The sequence below is a fragment of the Amblyraja radiata genome, chromosome 28 (genome assembly GCF_010909765.2).
Source record: "Amblyraja radiata isolate CabotCenter1 chromosome 28, sAmbRad1.1.pri, whole genome shotgun sequence".
NCBI lineage: Eukaryota > Metazoa > Chordata > Chondrichthyes > Rajiformes > Rajidae > Amblyraja > Amblyraja radiata.
Window position 1 is genome coordinate 3,590,713 of NC_045983.1, and position 23,368 is coordinate 3,614,080.

A 23,368-nucleotide genomic window follows, 5' to 3' on the forward strand; every position below is an offset into this window, starting at 1 on the left:
AAATCCTGGAGACAGCAGGATGGTCAAGGGAAAAAACGTTCCAACAATTCTACCATAAACCAGTGGTTAAACCTGGAACTTTTGCAGAATCAATTTTAAGTTCTGTAATATGATTTCACCCCATGAAATAGGGGCTATAATTTGTTGTTAATAAATTTATCATGGATTTTCAATGTCGGATTCATGTTTAAACATGTTAACACAATTCCTCCCTTAGTCAATTAAGGCAGATGTGATGCATGGACTCGTTTCCACGGCATGAAATCACAGAGCTTTGAAATCTTCACATAGTCACTCACGTGACTCCGAAGTAAAATAGTAAGATTAAACGAGAACTTACCAGTTCGAAGTTTGATCGTTATTTTATAAGGAGTAACGTTGAGGGATTACGTGCCCTCCGCTCCCACCCTTGATCATAAAGTTCAACTGGTATCCTCTTCTCTAATCTTACTATGTTCAGTCATTACTGTTATCTGTGATTTCACACCGCTGCTTTGAAGAATGACACGCATGCGTCCTCATAAAATAACGATCAAACTTCGAACTGGTAAGTTCTCGTTTAAACTTACTATTTACATTGTATATTTACAATGTGTCTTTGCATAAGTGGAGGTAGAGTTCAGAAACTAAGACAGTTACAATATTTTACTATGAAACAGAATGAATGATTATATATTTAAGAAGTAACTGCAGATGCTGGAAAATCGAAGGTAGACAAAAGTGCTGGAGAAACTCAGCGGGTGAGGCACCATCTATGGAGCGAAGGAAATAGGCAACGTTTCGGGCCGAAACCCAAAGGGTTACCCAAGTCCATAGGTCCCTGAAAGTAGCAACACAAGTAGATAGAGGGTAAAGGCAGTCTATGCTATGCTTGCCCTCGTCGGTCAGGGCATTGAGTACAAGAGTCAGGAAGTCATCATGCAGCTTTATACAACTTTGCATTTGTTATTTGAAATATTGCGTACAGTTCCGGTCAGTCCATTTCAGGAAGGATGTGGAGACTTTGGAGAGGGTGTAGAAGGGATTTACCAGAATGCTGCCTGGATTAGAGGGTATTAGCTACAAGCAGAGGTCAAACTTGGATTGTTTTCTCTGGAGCGTAGGAGGCTGAGAGACCACATAGAAATATATTAAATTATTAAAGTCATAAATAGGATAGACAATCAGAGGTAGTCAAAAATGCTGGAGAAACTCAGCGGGTGCGGCACCATCTATGGAGCGTAGGAAATAGGCAACGTTTCTGGCCGAAACCCGAAACGTTGCCTATTTCCTTCGCTCCATAGATGCTGCCGCACCCTCTGAGTTTCTCCAGCACTTTTGTCTACCTTGAATGATTAAATAATCTGGCACAGCCACAAAAAGATCTCCCTCTTCTCCCCTCACCCATCAGGCAAGAGGCACAGAGATGGTAAAATGCCCAACTCCAGATTTAGAGACAATTTCATACTATCAACAACTAGAGAGCAGTCCTGAGCTACTATCTACCTCATTTGAAGACTCGGACTATCTTTAATCGGACTTCATTGGACTTTATCTTGCACTAAACACTATACCATTTATCCGGTATCTGTCTACTGCTATTCCTCTTCTATTATGGAATTATAATATTGTATAGTCTTTCCGCTGACTGGATAGCACGCAACAAAAAGCTTTTCACTGTACGAGGTACTGATTGTGGATGATCAGCCATGGTCACAGTGAATGCCGGTGCTGGCTCGAGGGGCCGAATGGCCTACTCCTGCACCTATTGTCTATTGTTAATTGTACCTCGCCACACGTGACAAAAAAATCAAACTAAATATTGACAATCCACAATTTTTTTTTTCTGCCCTCCTTTGAGAAAATGAAAGAGAACAAGATTATTCTTGATTGGGAAACTCTGAAATAAAATCATCTCAAAAATCTTACAGGTGGGGATTAGTGATTAAATGTTGCAGTGCATTGTTCTACGAACCAGGAAGATCTTATTTCAGTGACTTGAATTGAAATTGAAATCCCCGCAACCTAACACTATCCTACATACACTAGGGACAATGTACAGTTTTACCAAAGCCAATTAGCCTACAAACCATTACGTCTTTGGAGTGTGGGAGGAAACCGTAGCACCCGGAGAAAGCCCACGCAGGTCACGGGGAGAACGTACAAACTCCGTACGACAGATGGCGCAATGGGACGACAGATATGGGACGACAGATGGCACAATGGGCTAAGTGTTCGGCTGGCAACCGGAAGGTAGCCGGTTCGAATCCCGCTTGGAGTGCATACTGTCGTTGTGTCTTGGGCAAGACACTTCACCCACCTTTGCCTGTGTGTGAATGTGTGTGAGTGATTGGTGGTGGTCGGAGGGGCCGTAGGCGCAGATTGGCAGCCACGCTTCCGTCAGTCTGCCCCAGGGCAGCTGTGGCTACAGAAGTAGCTTACCACCACCGAGTGTGACTGAGGAGTGAATGAATAATGCGATGTAAAGCGCCTTGAGTATTAGAAAGGCGCTATATAAATCCCATCCATTATTATTATTATAAATAGCACCCGTGGTCAGGATGGAACCCGGGTCTCTGGCGCTGTGAGGCAGCAAGTCTACCGCTGTGCCACCGTGCCCACCCTCGCCATCTCTTTGTTGACCAGGGAAATCACTGGCAAGGTTTGGCTTTTTTTTTCACTTTTATAAATGCATGAAGCAAACAACCACTTTATTGAAAGAAATAATCTCATTTAATTAGTAACATAAATATAGAATTAAATTGAAAAGTGGCGGAACATTACATTATGCGCATAAACTGAATGCAACCAAGATGGTGTGGAGTTACATTAAAATGTTACCAGTAGATCAGACAGGTAGATAAAATGTTACCAGTAAATCAGGCATAGAACAGAATTTGGATAAAGCAACAAAGTGCAAGGAATAATGTTTGGGCAGCTTTGAATCCACTGGTATTTCTGTGCAACAAATTAGGTGGCTTGTGATCTCTTTTTCATAAGAGAATTTAATGAATGCGCTGTCATCTGTACTTGACTGTCATGGAACACATTGAACCTTCAAATCCACACTAAAAATATATTAATTGACATTGCTTTTTTTTTTCACACCTCAGAATATCCCAAAAACGCTTTGCAGCCGAACTGTTTTAAAAGTGTGGAGACTCAAGAAACTGCAGTTGCTGTAATCTTGAGCAAAGCACTAAACGCTGGAGGAACTAAGCGGGGGCCAGGCAGCATCTGAAGAAGAGTCCCAGCCCAAATCGTCGCCCGTCCATTTCCCACCCCAGATGCTGCCTGACCCGCTGAGTTCCTCCAACACTTTGAGTTTTAGTTCAGAAGTGTGCTCAATGTTGAAATCTACAAAAGGCAGTGATTAAATTCATAAACAGAAAGGACTCGTAAAGAGCAACAATGACGTTGGAAGGTATTCTGCCTCATGGATAAATATTAGGCAAAGACCTCCAATGTTTCCTAAATTACAATCAATACATAAATTGCAAAGAATAACTACACAATTGGACCCCTGCCCAAACTCAAATCATATAGCTCGAGGCAAGTACTAAAGCACAAAGATATCATTGTGCGTTATGTAGTAAACATGTTATTTGAAAACCACAAAACGATGGTGATGATAATTCATACTGCAGTCAATATTAGGATTCCTGGTGATATAGTTTGGTCCAAAGATAAGCTTTTGCACATTCCAAAAGCTTAGTCCTTTACAGCCAAAGAGTTGAACGAGTAAACTCATAGGAAAAGTGACTAGTAAAAGGCATTGTTTCCACTACTTGAGAAATTGGGAGGCGATTCCTCATCAACTTGCTGGAAAATGGAGGAAGATTCCACTCATCCTTGTCTTGCCAAACCACACACACAGGAGAAGTCGATCGGAAAGTTTCAACGGATTTAGGTCAATTTTCAAGAGAGATTTATCCAGGAACTCTTGTTGGCACAGGAGATGCAATAGGTCTACTCTGTCATGTCTTCTGCATAATCTCCACTCCACCACAGAGTTTTGCTCAGTAACTTTCGAGGATTCTTCCGCAAGCTTTAATCTCAACGTTTCTGATGCTTGTTGGGGAAGGGGGTAGTGGGAATTGTGTTGTAGCTGCAGTTGATGCTGGAGACCACATATATGTAATATTACTGTATTGCTGTTAACAGATGAATATGGTTTGGAATCCAGAATTGTTCAGGGGGAAACAAGAGCAGAAAGACCAGAAGCTTTCTCACATGGTGGGTATGTGAAGGATGAAAAGATTTAGTGGTCCTGATCAGACACACAACTGGAATTGTCAGCTCTATCATGTGAAGAACCTGCTTAACTCGATGATGCCATTTCCCTGGTATGCAACCCCATCAAAGTAAACATGACATCGGAACAGTTTGGAGCTCGAGGTGGTTTTTATGTAATTTGATGATACTTAAGCAAAATGCCTTGAGGATATCTTTGCTACATTGGATGCGCAATGTCAAATGGTACAGCAGTAAGTAGTTTTGACCAGAAATTGAGAAGTTTCACGATTTTTTCCAATTCAGAGAAAGTACCCATAAGAAAATAAATCACTGGCTAAAACAGAGAGAGTAAAAACAAGGAACTGCAGATTCTGGTTTACGAAACAAAAGGCATAAAAATGCTGAAGTGCTGCAGCTCAGCAGGTTAGGCAGCATCCATGGAGAACATGTATAGATGATGTTTTGGGTCGGGACTCTTCTTCAGACTGGGTCTTCATCTTCTTCAGATTCAAGGGTCCCGACCCAAAATGTCATTTGTACATGTTCTCCGGCGATGCTGCCTGACCCGCTAAGTTACTCCAGCACTTTGTGTCTTTTTTTCCACTGGAAAAAACAGGTGTGCATAAGAGATTGATCAGTTGATCTGTCACAAGTTGCTGGAACAATAGATGTTGTGGGCTTGACCGTTGAGGTTTATCGTGAGGAGTAGAGATAGTGCAGATAGCTGCAGTCTTTTCTTCAGGGATGTCATTCTAAAACTAGAGGCCTAGGTTGAAGGTGGATGGGGAGAGATTTAAAGGAGAGGTGAGGGTCAAGTATTTCACACTGAGGATGGTAAGCATACGGAACAAGCGGCATGGGGAAGTGGTGGAGATGGCTACAATTACAATTTTTTAAAAAACTTTTAGACATGTATGCATATATAGAAGAGATTTGGAGTGATTTGCGGGACTGCTCAGACAGGCACTGACCGAGTTGGGCTGAAGGGATGGTTTGTGTGTTGTATAACTCCATGTCTAAAACTCTACATCTGTGAAAAAGGAACGTGGTTTAACTCTGCCGCAACTCTCAATATCTGTCATCTCCTAAAAGTTGTGAGTTGTTGGTCAGTGTTGGTCCAAAATTGGGACTCTCTCGTGACAGAAATCTGTTTTCGTTGGCCTGAACGCGGCAAGCAGCTAACACTGACATTGGATTGCAATCTTGGATTTGGATCAGTATAGATGAGAGCAAGTTGCAGCTGCTGAGAGCCCTCTACAACAGGTACTACTTTATAGAGTTCAAGAGCAGCTCTTCTTATGTACATCGGGCATTTGGCTTCAACCTTCCTATGGCAGAAACCCATGTGGAGCTACAAACTGGCTTCTGAAAGAGATCTACAACAAACATTGATTGAAAAACAAGGATGAAAAATGACACAAAGTGCTGGAGTAACTCAGCGGGTCAGGCAACATCTCTGGAGGACATGGATAGGCTTCTGACTAAACGTCGCCAGTTCATGTTGTATTCTGAACGTCCCGACCCAAAAACGTCATCTATCCATGTCCTCCTGAGATGATGCCTGACCCAGTGTTACTCCAGCACTTTGTGTCTTTTTTTTTTGCAAGCCAGCATCTGCAGTCCCTTGAGTCTATGATGCAAAGTTGAATGTGCTTTCAATACTCACATGCAATTTGAGTGCAAATTTATTTTCAGTTCCTTTAATCCAACTTTTAGGTTTGAAGAACGCCTACTTTCCAAAAGAGACAAGGATTCAGTTTACTGTACAACTGAAATCCTAGTGTTTGTTATAGTGGGAGTGAACGGGCAGTGTTGATCCAATAGGGGTGACAAAAACAAACATAAATAGAAATGCAAACTGACCCGTAGCCTAACAATAATGAGGACAGAGCTTAGATACACAATGAAAATATTCCATTCCACAGTACACCCACCTACTCTGAATACACTGTGGCACTTCAAAAGACATTTCAGTTTATTCTGTACTCCACCCACACTTAAAAAAAAAAATTGTCAAGGAGGTGTTATTACTAATGACAGTGTCATGTCCATCTCAGAGACCCTGTGTGGCGTTGAGCACACCCACATCAGCTTAGGCAGAAAGTGAACTGACCTCTATTTGGTTTATAACATTAGAAGCCGACCACCAATTGCACAGGTTCAGCTTTGCTCCTCTTCCTCGGTCAGGCCGACAGTAGTTCTGAGTCAATTTCCATCGGGGGGGGAGGGGGTGATGGGGGAATACACTTACTGGAACCTAGCGAGGAGTGATCGCCTCTGGGAGACTTGGAATGAAATCTGGAAGAAACATGGACAAATCTGGAACAAACACAAGGGTGAAAAAAGACACAAAGTGCTGGAGTATCTCAGCGGGTCAGGCATCATCTCAGGAGAACATGGATAGGTGACATTAGGTGTCGGCACCCTTTTTTAAACACAATGTTTACAAATGTCATCTAAATATTTGACCGAAGGTTGGCCTATTCATGTCGTGGTCTGCAGAAATGTGACGACCCAAAACGTCACCTATCCACGTCCTCCAGAGGTGATGCCTGACCCGCTGAGTTACTCCAGCACTTAGTGTCTTTTGCGTTTGTAAACCGGCATCTGGTTGACCAAGGTCACTCTGGGCTTTCAATCCAGCCACCAGCTAACACAATCCCAAATCCTCAGAGGCTAGAAGTGGAGGAGCCAATGTTATATCCAATCCCACCACATTTCGTTAAAATACAAGCTAATATCAGGCATTGCTGTTGAAATAATGCAATGCAAATTACATCCAGCATATAAGCAGGCATAAAGTGGTGATAGCCCTTAAAGGAAGCAATTCTCACGCCTGGGTCATTTTTGGACCAGTCTCTGTCTGCATGGGTTCCACACAATGTTTAAAAATGTCATCTAAATATTTGACAATCATCTCCCTCTCGTCAAGAGCCACATCTTGCAGGCTGTTTATATTCTGGACGGCTTCCTGCAGCATCCTGGCTCTATCCTGTGGGTCTGACTGAGTCATCGTTTCATCCGCCTCCACTGCCGACGTCAGGAAGCGCTGAACAAAAACTCGCATTAAGTTGCCTTTGACCGACAGAGTCTTGTGGATGCAGGGCATGTCTTCGGCAGAGACGAGTCGCAGGAGGTGGAGCAGGGTCTGGCAGATCTGAGTCCGCAGGCTGGCGCAGTATTTAAACTCCAGGAAGTCCTCTGTCTCCTCGCTCTTCTCCAAGGCCAGCACCAGGGCGCTCCAGATCTCGCAGAACTGCTTGGTGTCGCCGTAGCGCTGGCGGGAGTCCGGGATGGCAAGCGCCATGGCTGACTTGATGCGCACTTTGAAGTTTTTGCAGGTTTTTACCACCGACGTCAAAGCACAGAATGCCTGCGGTGCCCAAGAGGCAGAATCTGTAAAGAAGAATCACAATGAGGCAACAGCAACACACTGGTTCATGTTCATAAATGATAGGAGCAGAATTAGGCTCTTCAGCCCATCGAGTCTATTCAATTATGGCTGATCTATCTCTCCTCGTGAGGGAATGTGAGCAGCCGGAAATAGTTGTGCATGTAGGCACAAACGACGTGGGTAGGAAGAGGAAGGAGGTTCTGCAACGTGAGTACAGAGAACTAGGTAGGAAGCTGAAAAGCAGGACGTCTAGGGTGGTCATCTCTGGGTTGCTTCCAGTACCTCGTGCTAGTGAGGGTAGGAACAGGGAGTTTGGGGATCTGAATGTGTGGCTGAGGAGTTGGTGCAGGGGGCAGGCATTTAGATTTCTAGATCACTGGGATCTCTTCTGGGGCAGGGGTGACCTGTACAAAAGGGACGGGTTGCACCTTAATGGGAGGGGGACCCACATTCTGCAGGCAGGTTCGCTGGTGCTACACGTGTGGGTTTCAACTAAACAGTGGGGGGGTGGAGTCAACAACGTGGAAGCGTTAACAACGTGCAGTTAACGGGGAAGAGAGTGCAGGAAAGGTCACGTTTAAACTAACAGGGCAGGGAGATGGGAACCAAAGCAGGAGACAGAGGGCCATAAAAGGAGGACAGAAGCAAAAGGTAGAAGGGAGAGAAGAAAAACAAACCTGAAAGCTTTGTGCCTTAATGCAAGGAGCATTCGTAATAAGGTGGATAAATTGAATGTGCAGTTAGTTGTTGACGGATATGATATAGTTGGGATTACGGAGACATGGCTCCAGGGTGTGACCAAGGCTGGGAGCTAAACATGTAGGGGTATTCAATATTCAGGAAGGACAGACAGAAAGGAAGAGGAGATGGGGTGGCATTGCTGGTTAAAGAGGAGATTAATGCAATAGTAAGGAGAGACATTAGCTTGGATGCTGTAGAATCTGTACGGGTAGAACTGTGAAACAGACAAGGGCAAAAAACGCTTGTTGCAGTTGTGGACAGACCACCAAGCAGCAGTAGGGATGTTGAGGATAGCATCAAGCAGGAAATTAGGGATGTGTGTAGCAAAGGTTCAGCAGTTATCATGGGTGACTTTAATCTACATATAGATTAGGCCAACCAATAGATAGCAGCGCTGAGGAGGAGGATTTCCTGGAATGTATAAGGGATGGGTTTTTAAACCAATATGTAGAAGAACCGACTAGAGGACAGGTCATCCTAGACGGGGTATTGTGTAATGAGGAAGGATTAGTTAGCGATCTTGTTGTGCAAAGCTCCTTGGGCAACAGTGACCATAATATGGTGGAATTCTGCATTGGGATGGAGAGGGACGCGGTTAATTCAGAGACTGGGGTCCTGAATTTAAAGAAAGGAGACTTTGAAAGTATGAGACAGGAATTGGCTAGGATAGGCTGGAAAATTATACTTAAAGGGTTGACGGTGGAGATGCAACGGTAAAGATTTAAAGACCTCCAAAAATTCATCATCTGGTGAAAAAATAAAACGGGAAAGGCGGCTCAACCGCAGCTAACCAGGGAAATCGAGGATAGTGTTAAATCCAAGGAAAAGGCATATAAATTGGTCAGAGGAAGCAGCAAACCGGAGGACGGAGAAATTTAGAATTCAACAGAGGAGGACAAAGTGGTTAATTAAGAGGGGTGGAAAGAGCATGAAAGAAAACTTGCTGGGAATATAAAAACATGACTCTAAAAGCTTCTTTAGATATGTAAAAAGAAAAAGATTAGTGAAGACAAATGTAGGTCCCTTACAATCATAGACAGGTGAATTTATAATGGGAAAAAAAGGAAGTTAAACGAGTATTTCATTATGGAAGACACAAACAATCTCCCAGAAATACTAGGGAAACGAGGATCTCATGGGAGGGAGGAACTGAAGGGAATCCACATTAGTAAGGAAATGGTGTTAGGTAAACTGTTGGGACTGAAGGCAGATAAATCCCCAGGGCCTGATGGATCTCAAGGAGATGGCCCGAGAAATCGTGGATGCATTGGTGATCATTTTCCAATGTTCTCTCGACACTGGATCAGTTCCTGTGGACTGGAGGGTCGCCAATGTAACCCCACTTTTAAAAAAAGGAGGGAGAGAGAAAACGGGGAATTATAGATCAGTTAGCCTTACATCGATAGTGGGGAAGATGCTTGAGTCGATTGTTAAAGATGTTATTGCAGCGCATTTGGAAAGCAGTGACAGGATCGGTCAAAGTTAGCATCGATTTATGAAGGGGAAATCGTGCTTGGCTAATATTCTGGAATTTTTTGAGGATATAACAAGTAGAATGGAAAAGGGAGAGCCAGTGGATGTGGTGTATCTGGACTTTCAATAAACCTTTGACAAGGTCCCACATAAGAAATTAGTGTGCAAAATTAGAGCACATGGTATGGGGGGAGGGTATTGACATGGATAGAGAACTGGTTGGCAGACAGGAAGCAAAGAGTAGGAATTAACGGGACCTTTTCAGAATGGCAGGCAATGACTAGTGGGGTGCCGCAAGGCTTGGTGCTGGGACCCCAGTTGTTTACAATATATATTAACGATTTAGACGAGGGAATTAAATGTAACATCTCCAAGTTTGCGGATGACACAAAGCTAGGTGGCAGTGTGAGCTATGAGAATGATGGTATGAGGCTGCAGGGTGACTTGGATAGGTTGGGTGAGTGGGCAGATGCATTATAAGGATAAATGTGAGGTTATCCATTTTGGTGGCAAAAACAGGAAGGCAGTTTATTATCTGAATGATGTCAGATTAGGAAAAGGGGAGGTGCAATGAGACCTGGGTGTCCTTGTACATCAGTCACGGAAAGTAAGCCTGCAGGTACAGCAGGCAGTGAAGAAAGCTAATGGCATGTTGGCCTTCACTGCGAGAGGATTTGAGTTTTGGAGCAAGGAGGTCCTACTGCAGTTGTACTGGGCCCTGGTGAGACCGCACCTGGAGTATTGTGTGCAGTTTAGGCTTCCTAATTTGAGGGAGGACATTCTTGCTATTGAGGGAGTGCAGCGTAGGTTCACCAGGTTAATTCCCAGGATGGCGGGACTGACATATGATGAAAAAATGGGTTGACTGGGCTTGTATTCACTGGAATTTAGAAGGATGAGAGGAGATCTTATAGAAACATATTAAATTCTTACGGGTTTGGACAGGCTTGATGCAGGAAAAATGTTCCCGATGTTGGGGGAGTCCAGAACCAGGGGTCATGGTTTAAGAATCAGGGGTAGGTCATTTAGGACTGAGATGAGGAAAGACTTTTCTCCCAGAGAGTTGTGAATCTATGGAATTCTCTGCCAGAAAACAGTGGAGGCCAATTCACTGTTAGCTGGATTTAGGTTAGATTTTGCTAACTAGAAGCTAGATTTAGAAGTTAGATTTAGCCAATTCGCTGAGTTAGAAGTTAGATTTAGCTCTTAGGGCTAAAGGAATCAAGGGATATGGGGAAAAGCAGGAACGGGGTACTGATTTTAAATGATCAGCCATGATCATATTGAATGGCGGTGCTGGCTCAACGGGTTGAATGGCCTACTCCTGCACCTATTTTTTCTATGTTTCCCTCTCAACCTCATTCTCCTGCCTTCTCCCCTTGACACCCGTACTAATCAAGAATCTAACAATCTCTGCCTTAAAAATAACCATTGACGGCCTCCACAGCCTTCTGTGACAATGAATTCCACAGATTCACCATCCTGTGACTAAATAAATTCCTCCTCATTTCCTTCCTAAAGCCACATCAGTTTATTCTGAAGCTCTGGCCTCTGGTCCTAGACTCTCCCACTAATGGAAACATCCTCTCCACATCCACTCGATCCAGTCCTTTCACTATTCGAGAAAGACCTTGACTTTAGATGTTAGACCTTTAGACTTTTGAGATGCAGTGAGGAAATAGGCACTTCGGCCCAACAAATCTACACCAACCAGCGACCACCCTGTATACTAACAATACGCTAAACACCAGGGACAATTTACAATTTTACCAAAGCCAATGAACCTAAAAAACCTGTACGTCTTTGGGATGTGGGAGGAAACCGGAGCACCCGCAGAAAACCCACGCGGTCACAGGGAGAACGTACAAGCTCTGTACAACCAGCACCCGCGGTCAGGATCCAACCTGGATCTCTGGCGCTGTGTGGCGGCAATTCTATCGCTGCACTGGAAAGAGGGGAAAGCTCAAGAGAAGGGGAAAGAGAATTGCGTAGGCAATGTACTGAGTTAACAGCTGAACATCCAGTGATTACAACATGACTTGCAGTTGGCCAAAAGTTGCATTATTTACAACTTCACTTCAAAGATAATTTTTTTTTTTTAAAGACGCCACGAGATGGAGCAGTCCTTAAACAGTCTGAACAAGGGTCTCGACCCAAAACACCATCCATTCCTTCTCTCCAGAGATGCTGCCTGTCCTGCTGAGTTACTCCAGCTTTTTGTGTCTATCTTCGGTTTAAACCAGCACCTGCAGTTCATTCTTACACACTAGATGGAGCAGTTCAATGCAGTACCCTGTCATTGTCTTTTCAACCTCTCCAACTCTACCAGATTCCTTCAACTGGATCAAAATAAAGCCACTGATGTGCAATATCTTTGTGACACCACATATCCCATGGTGTAACTTTGAAGAACACATCAACATTTGGACAGGTACATGGACATGAAAAGGTTTGGAGGGATATGGACTAAATGCGGGGATATGGACCAAATGCGCGCAAATGGAACTAACTTAGGCATCGTGATCAGCATGGACAAGTTGGGCCAAAGGGGCTGTTTCCGTGCTGTATGGCTTTATGACTCTCTCCCACGAGGGAAGTTATTCCAGATGATCCGACCAATATTTATTCATCAATCAATGTCAGTGAAACAGATTATCTGACCATGAATGATTTGTGGGAGCTTGCACTGTGCAAATTGGCTCATGCATTGCCTACAATTAAGCAGAGTCTACATTTCAAAGGTACTTCCTTGGCTATAAAGCAACTTAGAATGTCATGAAACTAATGTGGGGGGCACCATAAACATTTAATTTAAATCTTTCACTATAATTAAGTACTCATTTCATCTCCTTAATGTTATGGACGTGACTATTATATAGAGTCATACAGCACGGAAACAGGTCCTTCAGCCCAACTTGCCCAAGCTGCTTCATCTACATCCTCATCAATATTCATACCACTGGGTTACAAGCTGCCCAAGCAAACAACAGCATCTCATATTCCGCTTGGGCAGCTTACAACCCAGTGGTATGATTATTGATTTCTCTAACTTCAAGTAACCCCTGCACTTCCTCTTTCCATCCCTCCCCCAACTAAGTCACACCAGGTTCCCGTTCACACCTAGCAAACAGCTAACAATGGCCTGCTTCCGTTATCATCGTTACTCTTTTGCAGATCTTTCATTCATTTGTTCTATATCTCAACACATCACTGTCAATATCTCTCGTTTCCCTTTACCCTGTCTAGTCTGTAGAAGGGTCTCGACCCGAAACATCACCCATTCCTTCTCTCCAGAGATGCTGCCTGTCCCGCTGAGTTACTCCAGCATTTTGTGTCTATCTTCTATAAGGTCACCCCTCATCCTCCTGTGCTCCGAGGAATAAAGTCCTAGCTGCTCAACTGACTTCCACAATTAATCCTGTAGCAACTTAAAATTAACTTACGTCTACTTGCTAACTTGCTAATCTTGTAGCAACTTAAAACTAACTAACTGAACTCTTTCCGGTTCAGCTGCACCGGCTTTTACAACAGGGAAACAGGCCCTTCAGCCCAATTCGCCCATGCCAAGCATGATGCCTCCATCTAAGCTAGACCCATTTGCCGCATTTGGCTCAAATCCCTCTAAACCTTTCCTATCTATTAACCCGTCCAAGTGCGTTTCAAATGTTGTCATGGTACTTGCCTCAATTACCTCCTCTGGCAGCTCGTTCCATATACTCACCACCAGAGTGAAAACGTTTCCTCTCAGTTTCCTATGAAATCTTGCCCCTCTCACCTTAATGACATGCCCTCTCGTTCTTGATTCCCCCACCCAGGGTAAAAGACTCGGTGTATTCCCCCTTTCTATTCCCCTCATGCTTGGAAACACCTCTATAATATGGAAACACCTCTATAACACCTCTTCCTCCAGTGGTCCCAGGAACAAAGTCCCAGCCCGCCCATCCTCTCCAGTCCTGATAGTTCAGGACCTCAAGTCCTGGCAACATCCTCGTAAATATGAAGAAGGTCACTTGGATTCTCAATAAATTGTTATGATCTCGAATTCTATGCCTGACCGCATGGTGGAAGCAAACAATTAGATGTTTTCAAAAAGGAATTCAGTAAATACTTGAAAGGGGAATAAAAGTGTATGGTTTATTGGTAAATGGGGACAAGTTGGCAATCTTTTTCAGAATAATTTTCACAGGCACAATGGTAGGAATAGATTTCTTCTGTGCTATAATGAAGCTATTCACTATTCTACAATGCCGTTTGCTCCACAGGACATCACTGACATTTACCTTTGCTGTTGGAAAGTCTGGCTGGGAGTTGCACTGAAAACCACATCAAACAATTGTCAGCTGCAGAGTTTTAGAATGAGGCGAAGAGCGTTAAGGTCAAAGCCGGTACAGGCAGAGTACATACCGAGTGGAATAGCTGGATTTTTGAACATATTTCCCAGAGCATAGCATGCGTTCCATCGCACTTTCATGGTTGCCTCACTCAGAACAGTGCGGATCAAGGCTTGGATTGATTCTTCAATGCCGGGCTTGAACTGGGTCTTGGAGATGTGGTGAGGCTGAAGGAAATGCAGCAGGTTTCCCAAAGCCCTCACTGCGTTGCTTTTTACCTGGATCGTAGAAGCAGATTAACATTCAGTACATAGAGATTCATGAGGTGCTAACTCACGCCATCAGTACCGTATATCATGCAAGGAACAGTGAAATGAGGCAGAGATAGAGTAGATGGTCACATTTATCCCTTTATCCCAGAGTGGAAATATCAAATACTAGAATGCATAGCTTTAAGGTGAGAAGATGGGCAAAATTTAAAGATGATGTGCAGGACAAAGTGACTGTGTGGTGAGGTGGTGGTGGCAGATATGATAGTGGCATTTAAGAGGCTTTTGGATAGGCACGGGGATATGCAGGGAATGGAGGGAAATGGATCTACTTCTTCTTGCGTATGGCAAGGCAAGGCAAGTTTATTTGTATAGCACCTTTCAACAACAAGGTAATTCAAAGTGCTTTACATAAAACATTATAAGCATTGGAAAGAAACACATATGAAATGACATTTAGATGTAAAACGATTATTAGATTATTCAGATAAAATAATTACAAAATTAAAAGCAATCAAACAAAATATTTAAAATAGAATAAAACCAGGAATAGAAGTTACAGTGCAATATAGGTAATTAATAAATTGTATTGTTTACTGAAAGGCAGCGGCAAACAGAAAAGTCTTCAGTCTAGATTTAAAAGAGCTGAGAGTTGCAGCAGACCTGCAGTTTTCTGGGAGTTTGTTCCAGATATGTGGTGCATAAAAACTAAATGCTGCCTCTCCATGTTTAGTTCTGACTCTGGGGACACAGAGCAGACCTGCCCCAGACGATCTGAGAGGTCTGGGTGGTTCGTAGCTAAGCAGAAGATCAGAAATGTATTTTGGCCCTAAACTATTCAGTGCTTTGTAAACCAACAGTAGTATTTTGAAATCAATTCTTTGAAAGACAGGAAGCCAGTGTAAAGACCTCAGAACTGGAGTAATGTGATCTACTTTTTTGGTCTTAGTGAGGACTCGAGCAGCAGCGTTCTGAATTAACTGCAGCTGTCTGATCGACCTTTTTGGGAGACCTGTAAAGACACTGTTACAGTAGTCGAGCCTGCTGAAGATAAATGCATGGACAAGTTTTTCCAAATCCTGCTGAGACATAAGTCCTTTAATCCTTGATATATTCTTTAGGTGATAGTAGGCTGACTTTATGACTGTTTTTATGTGGCTGTTGAAGTTCAGGTCTGAGTCCATGACTACTCCTACGTTTCTGGCTTGGTTTGTTGTTGCACAGCCTAACGTTGAAGGGCAACTTGTTCTATTTGATCTTATTTGATTGTGCACGCCGGGTTGATTGCATTCGTCGAAACAGGGCGGACCACGTGAAGGTTGCAATCTCCCACCCCGATATGGATCATGTACAGGCAGATAAGAGTTGGTCTTGGCATCATGTTTGGCACAGACATTGTGGGCCTGTTCCTGTCCTATGCTGTGTAGGAAGGAACTACAGATGGTGATTTACACCAAAGATAGACACAAAATGATGGAGTAACTCAGCGGGTCAGGCAGCATTTCTGGAGAAAAGGAATAGACCTGAAGAAAGGTTCTTACCCAGATTGTCACCTGTTCCTTTTCTCCAGAGATGCTGCCTGGCCCGGTGAGTTACTCCAGCACCTTGTGTCTATTTCCTCTCAACAACTAGAGCGCAGTCCTGTACTGTATAAGTTCTATGTTGAAAGGAGGGAATTTCTACACTGGTTCTTGACTACTTTGGACTGATTGGTTGGATGTGCAAAGCTGAATCAAGAATGAGGCAACTGCCAAAACAAAAACCCATAACTTCTAGTAGGGCTGTATTGCCAAATATTGCCAGAGACCCCAGTTCGGGTGCTGTCTGTGTGGAGTTTGCACCATTCTCCCTGTGGCCGCATGGGTTTCCTCCCACATCCCTACAAAGTGTTGGTCTGTGGGCCAATTGGCCTCTGCCCCTAGTGTGTAGTGAGTGGATGAGAAAGTGGGATAGCATAGAACCTGTGTGAGCATGTGATCGATGGTTGGCATGGATTCAATGGGCTGAATGGCCTGTTTCCATGCTGTTTCTTCCAATTAAACAAAACAATCAACTATTTTAAATCAGTGCTCCCAGATTCTCAGCCCTCCTATTAGTTACACCCCACCTATAGCACAAAGCCTTACTTCACCACTTCTCCTGCCTGAACTGAACCATCCTATCAACAACTAGAAAGCGGTTCAAAACTACTATCTATCTTATTGGAGACCCTCAGACTATCTATAATAGGACTTTACCTTGCACTAAATGTTATTCCCTTTATCTTATATCTATACACTGTGGACGGCTCAATTGCAATCTTTTCGCTGACCGGATAACACGTAACAAAAAAGCTTTTCACTGTACCTCGGTATACGTAACAATAATAAACTAAACTAAATCGCAGCGGTAGAGTTGCTGCCTTACAGCGCCAGAGACCGGGTTCGGTCTTGACTACGGGTGCTGTCTATACGGAGTTTGTTCGTTCAGCCCGTGAGCTGCATAGGTGTTCTCTGTGATCTCTGGTTTCCTGCCACATTCTAAAGATGTACAGATTTGTAGGTTAATTGGAGTGGTATAATTGTAAATTGTCCCTGGTGTGTGTGTAGGATAGTGTAAGTCTATGGGGATCGCTGGTCGGCACGGACAATGTGGGCCGAAGGGCTATTTCGCCGTACCCTAAACTAAACTAAACCTTTTTTTAAAATCTATCCTTTACCTTCTTTTGTCTACATTAACATTTATGGAATATTTGTCTCACATTTTATGATACCAAGTTCAAGGAATTTGCTTAATTTCATTATCATGGATTTTCTTACTCTGATGATTGATACAGCCTGATCTGCTGAGTATGTCCAGCATTTTGTGTGCACATTTCAGATTCCCAGCATCGGCAATTTATTGATTTTCTTTTACTGTTGTAAATCTTGCTCATAAAAAGGCACTAAATGCCTTTAAGCAGTCCATTATAATCTGTCTGCTCCGACAGTGTGTTCAAGAAATCTTGCAAATTTGTAACATGCTCCTCAATTTGGAGCTAAAAAGGGAAATTGTACAACAATTGAAGACTGTTTTGCAGCACCAACAATGAGTATGACTTCAGGGCAGCACGGTGGCACAGCGGTAGTGCAGTTGCCTCACAGCGCCACAGACCCGGCTTTCATCCTTGACCTGGGTGCTGTCTGTGTGGGGTTTGCACGTTCTCCCTGTGACTGTGCGGGCTTCCTCCGGGTGCTCAGGTTTCCTCCCACGTCACTACGATCTGCGGGTAGGTTAATTGGCCTCTGCAAATTGCTGCCTAGTGTGTAGGGAGCGGATGAGACAGTGGGAATAACATATAACTAGTGATCCATGGGCCAAAGGGCCTGTTTCCACGCTGTATCTCGATACTAAAACTAAACAAAAATGGTCTAATCTCTAAGCACGCTCTTAAATTAATGCTAATACACAGCTGGTAGTTTGCCCTCGGCATTGATCCTGGTGAAGGTATTGTTTTAGAATAACAAGGATGGTTTTAAGACTGCAAAGTGAAGAGTGAGAATTAGACTACATGAATACCACATGATAAAGAATCATACAGATAGACACTGAATAAATACCAGCAGATTAAAGAGCGATTAGTCATAGAGTACCACAGTATGGAAACAGGCCCTTCAGCCCAACATGTCGACAAACATGCTCCATCTACACTAGTTCCACCTGACTACATTTGGCCCATAACCCTCTAAACCTACCTTATCCATGTACCTGTTTAAATGTTTCTTAAACGTTGCAATAGTACTTACCCCAACCACCTCCTCTGGCAGCTTGTTCCATACACCCACCACCCTGTGGAAAAGTTACCCCTCAGTTTCTCATCAAATCTTTCCCCCCTCACCTGTGTCCTCTGGTTCTCGATTCCCCTACTCTTGGCAAAAGACTGTGTTTACCCATTCTGTTCCTCTCCTGACTTTGTACACCTCTACGAGATCACCCCTCACCCTCCTGTGCTCCAAGGAATAAAGCCCTAGCCTGTTCAACCTCTCCCTATAGATCAGGCCCTCGAGTCGAGACTGTGCAACAGTTTCCCACCTTGTCTTTATCGTGTGATGCATGAGTTGCTGATTTCAACATTTTAAGAAGTAGGACATCGGAGAGCTCTTCCTGAAAGTCTCGGCCCATGGTCTCCCTGCGAAGGCAGAAAGTGATATTAGTGAATCCCTACAGTACAACCCATAAATATTAATATGCCAAATTATTCAGAATAACATTCACAAGACCAACTGTTGTTGGTTATACTAGACATGCACTATATACAGTGGCTTGCAAAAGTATTCATACCCCTTGAACTTTTCCACATTTTGTCACGTTACAACCACAAACGTAAATGTATTTTATTGGGATTTTATGTGATAGACCAACATAAAGTGGCGCATAATTGTGAAGTGGAAGGAAAATGATACATGGTTTTCAAATTTTTTTACAAAATAAAAAACTGAAAAGTGTGGCGTGCAAAAGTATTCAGCCCCCTTTACTCTGATACCCCTAAATAAAATCCAGTGCAACCAATTGCCTTCAGAAGTCACCTAATTGGTAAATAGAGTCCACTTGTGTGTAATCTAATCTCAGTATAAATACAGCTGTTCTGTGAAGGCTTCAGAGGTTTGTTAGAGAACATTAGTGAACAAACAGCATCATGAAGCCCAAGGAACACACCAGACAGGTCAGGGATAAAGTTGTGGAGAAGTTTAAAGCAGGGTTAGGTTATAAAAAAATATCCCAAGCTTTGAACATCTCACGGAACACTGTTCAATCCATCATCCGAAAATGGAAAGAGTATGGCACAACTGCAAACCTACCAAGACATGTCCGTCCACCTAAACTGACAGGCCGGGCAAGGAGAGCATTGATCAGAGAAGCAGCCAAGAGGCCCATGGTAACTCTGGAGGAGCTGCAGAGATCCACAGCTCAGGTGGGAGAATCTGTCCACAGGACAACTATTAGTCGTGCACTCCACAAATCGGGCCTTTATGGAAGAGTGGCAAGAAGAAAGCCATTGTTGAAAAAAAGCCATAAGAAGTCCCGTTTGCAGTTTGCCACAAGCCATGTGGGGGACACAGCAAACATGTGGAGGAAGGCGCTCTGGTCAGATGAGACCAAAATTGAAGTTTTTGGCCTAAATGCAAAACGCTATGTGTGGCGGAAAACTAACACTGCACATCACCCTGAACACACCATCCCCACTGTGAAACATGGTGGTGGCAGCATCATGCTGTGGGGATGCTTTTCTTCAGCAGGGACAGGGAAGCTGGTCAGAGTTGATGGGAAGATGGATGGAGCCAAATACAGGGCAATCTTAGAAGAAAACCTGTTAGAGTCTGCAAAAGACTTGAGACTGGGGCGGAGGTTCACCTTCCAGCAGGAGAACGACCCTAAACATACAGCCAGAGCTATAATGGAATAACCATATAACCATATAACAATTACAGCACGGAAACAGGCCATCTCGGCCCTACAAGTCCGCGCCGAACAATTTTTTTCCCTTAGTCCCACCTGCCTGCACTCATACCATAACCCTCCATTCCCTTCTCATCCATATGCCTATCCAATTTAATGGTTTAGATCAAAGCATATTCATGTGTTAGAAAGGCCCAGTCAAAGTCCAGACCTAAATCCAATTGAGAATCTCTGGCAAGACTTGAAAATTGCTGTTCACAGACGCTCTTCATCCAATCTGACTGAGCTTGAGCTATTTTGCAAAGAAGAATGGGCAAAAATGTCAGTCTCTAGATGTGCAAAGCTGGTAGAGACATACCCCAAAAGACTTGCAGCTGTAATTGCAGCGAAAGGTTGTTCTACAAAGTACTGACTCAGGGGGGCTGAATACTTTTGCACGCCACACTTTTCAGTTTTTTATTTGTAAAAAAATTTGAAAACCATGTATCATTTTCCTTCCACTTCACAATTATGCACCACTTTGTGTTGGTCTATCACATAAAATCCCAATAAAATACATTTACGTTTGTGGTTGTAACGTGACAAAATGTGGAAAAGTTCAAGGGGTATGAAAACTTTTGCAAGCCACTGTATTTTAATCTTTAAACTTTAGAGATACAGCGCAGAAACAGGCCCTTTGGCCCACCAGGCCCATGCCGACCAGCGATCAGCCCGTCCACTAGCAATAACCAACGCACTAAGGAGAATTTTACAACTTACCAAAACCAAATAACCTCCAAACCTGTACATCGCTGGAGTGTGGGGGGAAACAGAAGCACCCAGAGAAAATCCATGTGGTCACGGGGAGAACGTACAGACTCCGTACAGACAGCACCCGTAGCCAGGATCGAACCCGAGTAATTTCCTTATTTTGGCAAACATCCTAGCTACATTTCAGAAGCAGAATTGTACAGCACAAGAAACAGGCCCTTTCCCGCACCGAGTCTGCACTGACCAACAAACACCCATTAACGCTCATCATTTTTTAAATGTTTGTATCAGGAGCTTCACTAAACATGGAACCCTAATTCTGAACACTCGAGAATATCAATGGTCTAGGTAATTACAGTTTCACTACATCATCCCAGGACCATGTTTTCATTAAAAAACTTTAGGCTTTCCATGGCACGGTGGTGCAGCGGTAGAGTTGCTGCCTCACAGTGCCAGAAACCCAGTTTCATTCCTGACTACGGGTGCTGTCTGTACGGTGCTTGCACATTCTCCCCGTGTGCACGTGAGTTTTCTCCGGGTGCTCCAGTTTCCTCCCACATTCCAAAGGCATCTGAGACATATGACAATAAAACACTCTTGACTCTTGTAGGTTCATTGACTTCTATAAATTGTCCCTCGTGTATAGGATAGAACTGGTGTATGGGAGATCGCTGGTCGGTGTGGACTCGGTGGGACGAAGGGCCTTTTACCATGCTGTACATCTAAACTAAACTAAACATCCAGGTTCTCCATTCTCACTTAACATGCACCAGCCAAGAGACTTGAACTTCCTACAATCAGATATCGGCAGGTGAGCAATGGGGATTGAGTGTGAGATTATTTTTATATATTCATTTTAAAATATTGTGGGTCGCCTACCAGAGTGGCATTTATTGTTTATTATTAATTACCTCTAAACCGAGGAGTTAGCTAAGAATCGACCAAGATGGCAGTCTGAATTTGTGGCTTATCTTTGACTCAGATTTCCTTCTCGAGTCACGGTACTTAAGTTCCATCTTCACGTGATGCTGCTGCTTAATTCAGCAAACCCACGATTTGGAATACCTTGGACTTCAGAAAAATAGCATGAGAACAGGCCCTTCGGCCCACTGAGTCCAAGCCGACCAGCAATCACCCCGTACACAAGGGACAATTTACCGAAGTTAATTAACTTACAACCCCGTACATCTTTAGAATGTGGGAGGAAACCGGAGCACCCAGAAAAAACCCACGCGGTCACAGAGAGAACATACAAACTCTGTACAGGCAGCACCCGTGGTCTGAATCGAACCCGGGTCCCTGGTGCTGTAAGGCAGCAACACTGTGTTGCTCCACTGTGCTGGGCACCGCTGGTATACACTCCAACCTGTAACACAGCCCTAACACAGTGGGGATATACAGTGGGTAGACAAAAATGCTGGAGAAACTCAGCGGGTGCGGCAGCATCTATGGAGCAAAGGAAATAGGCAACGTTTCAGGCCAAAATCTTTCCTCAGACTCTGCCGGGGCTGAGTTTCTGTCCACCTGCTGTTTCCAACAATTTATGCAAGCGATGTACAGGTAAGGAATGCATGTCGGATACATACATGTTAGCGATCAAGGTGTCAGTGAGATTGGCCAGCGACCAGGCTGCCTTGGTGCGAACATTCAAGGACTTGTCATCCAAGGAAGTCAGGATGGCATTTGCAGTGTCAGCGACAAACATCACATCCTGTTGCACAAAGAAAGTAAAAACGTTGTTTCTAAAGTGAAAATGTGTTAGTTTGCTTTCATTTATATCTTTAAAGAACTGAACACAAAGTAAAGTAACCCTTCATTATGATGGACCATTGGGGGAGGAAGTGGTGTCCGTTATAGCCGGTTGCCCGCTGTAACTCGTAAGGGATAATCGATTCAACAACAGCAGTTGGTTAATACACCACAGGACACAGTGCTGGAGTAACACAGCGGCTCAGGCAGCATCTCTAGAGAACAAGGATAGGTGACATTTAACACAGTGCTGCAGTAAGCAGATCAGGCAGCATCTCTAGAGAACATGGATAGGCGACGTTTCACACAGTGCTGGAGTAACTCAGCAGGTCAGGCAGCATCTCTAGAGAACATGGATAGGTGACATTTAACACAGTGCTGGAGTAACTCAGCAGGTCAGGCAGCATCTCTAGAGAACATGGATAGGCGACTTTTCACACAGTGCTGGAGTAACTCAGCAGGTCAGGCAGCATCTCTAGAGAACATGGATAGGTGACATTTAACACAGTGCTGGAGTAACTCAGCAGGTCAGGCAGCATCTCTAGAGAACATGGATAGGCGACGTTTCACACAGTGCTGGAGTAACTCAGCAGGTCAGGCAGCATCTCTAGAGAACATGGATAGGTGACGTTTGGGTCGGAATCCTTCTTCAGATTCCGGGATTAGACCTGGATGGCCCCTGCCTGCTGATGGCTGGGGGCAGTGGAGGATCGGCGGAGTCATTGGTCGCGGCCCGCAGGTGGCTGTAGTGTGAGTAAGGGTCGGTGGCGGGCGCGGTCTGGAAGCAGCCAGAGAGGAGCTGGCAGAAAGTTGGTAGGTCGGTCCACTATAACCAAAATCCGTTATAAAGAGGTCCGTAAAAACGAGGGTTTACTGTATGACAGGCAATCCCCAGATAACATGCCAGATTGCATCCAATCCTGTCAACCAATTGCACTTGCCCACTTAATTTTCCAGGGTCCCTGCTCAACTTTGTGATTCCATGGATCTAGGAGTACAGGTGCATGGTTCCTTGAAGGTCGAGTCGCAGG

General features: G+C 44.0%; 1 protein-coding gene across 3 annotated transcripts in view; it reads right to left on the reverse strand.

The window, feature by feature from the left end:
• Positions 1-2,689: 2,689 nt before the first annotated feature.
• Positions 2,690-23,368, reverse strand: part of heatr6 (HEAT repeat containing 6) — a 134,971-nt gene continuing 114,292 nt past the window's right edge. For all 3 annotated transcript variants that reach the window (XM_033045606.1, XM_033045605.1, XM_033045607.1), the window contains exons 17-20: positions 22,175-22,299; positions 18,474-18,570; positions 14,228-14,432; positions 2,690-7,611 (exon numbers count right to left, since the gene is read on the reverse strand). In XM_033045606.1, coding sequence (XP_032901497.1) covers positions 7,046-7,611; positions 14,228-14,432; positions 18,474-18,570; positions 22,175-22,299 — 993 coding nt within the window. In that variant the 3' untranslated portion in view covers positions 2,690-7,045. The remainder of the gene's footprint in view (positions 7,612-14,227; positions 14,433-18,473; positions 18,571-22,174; positions 22,300-23,368) is intronic.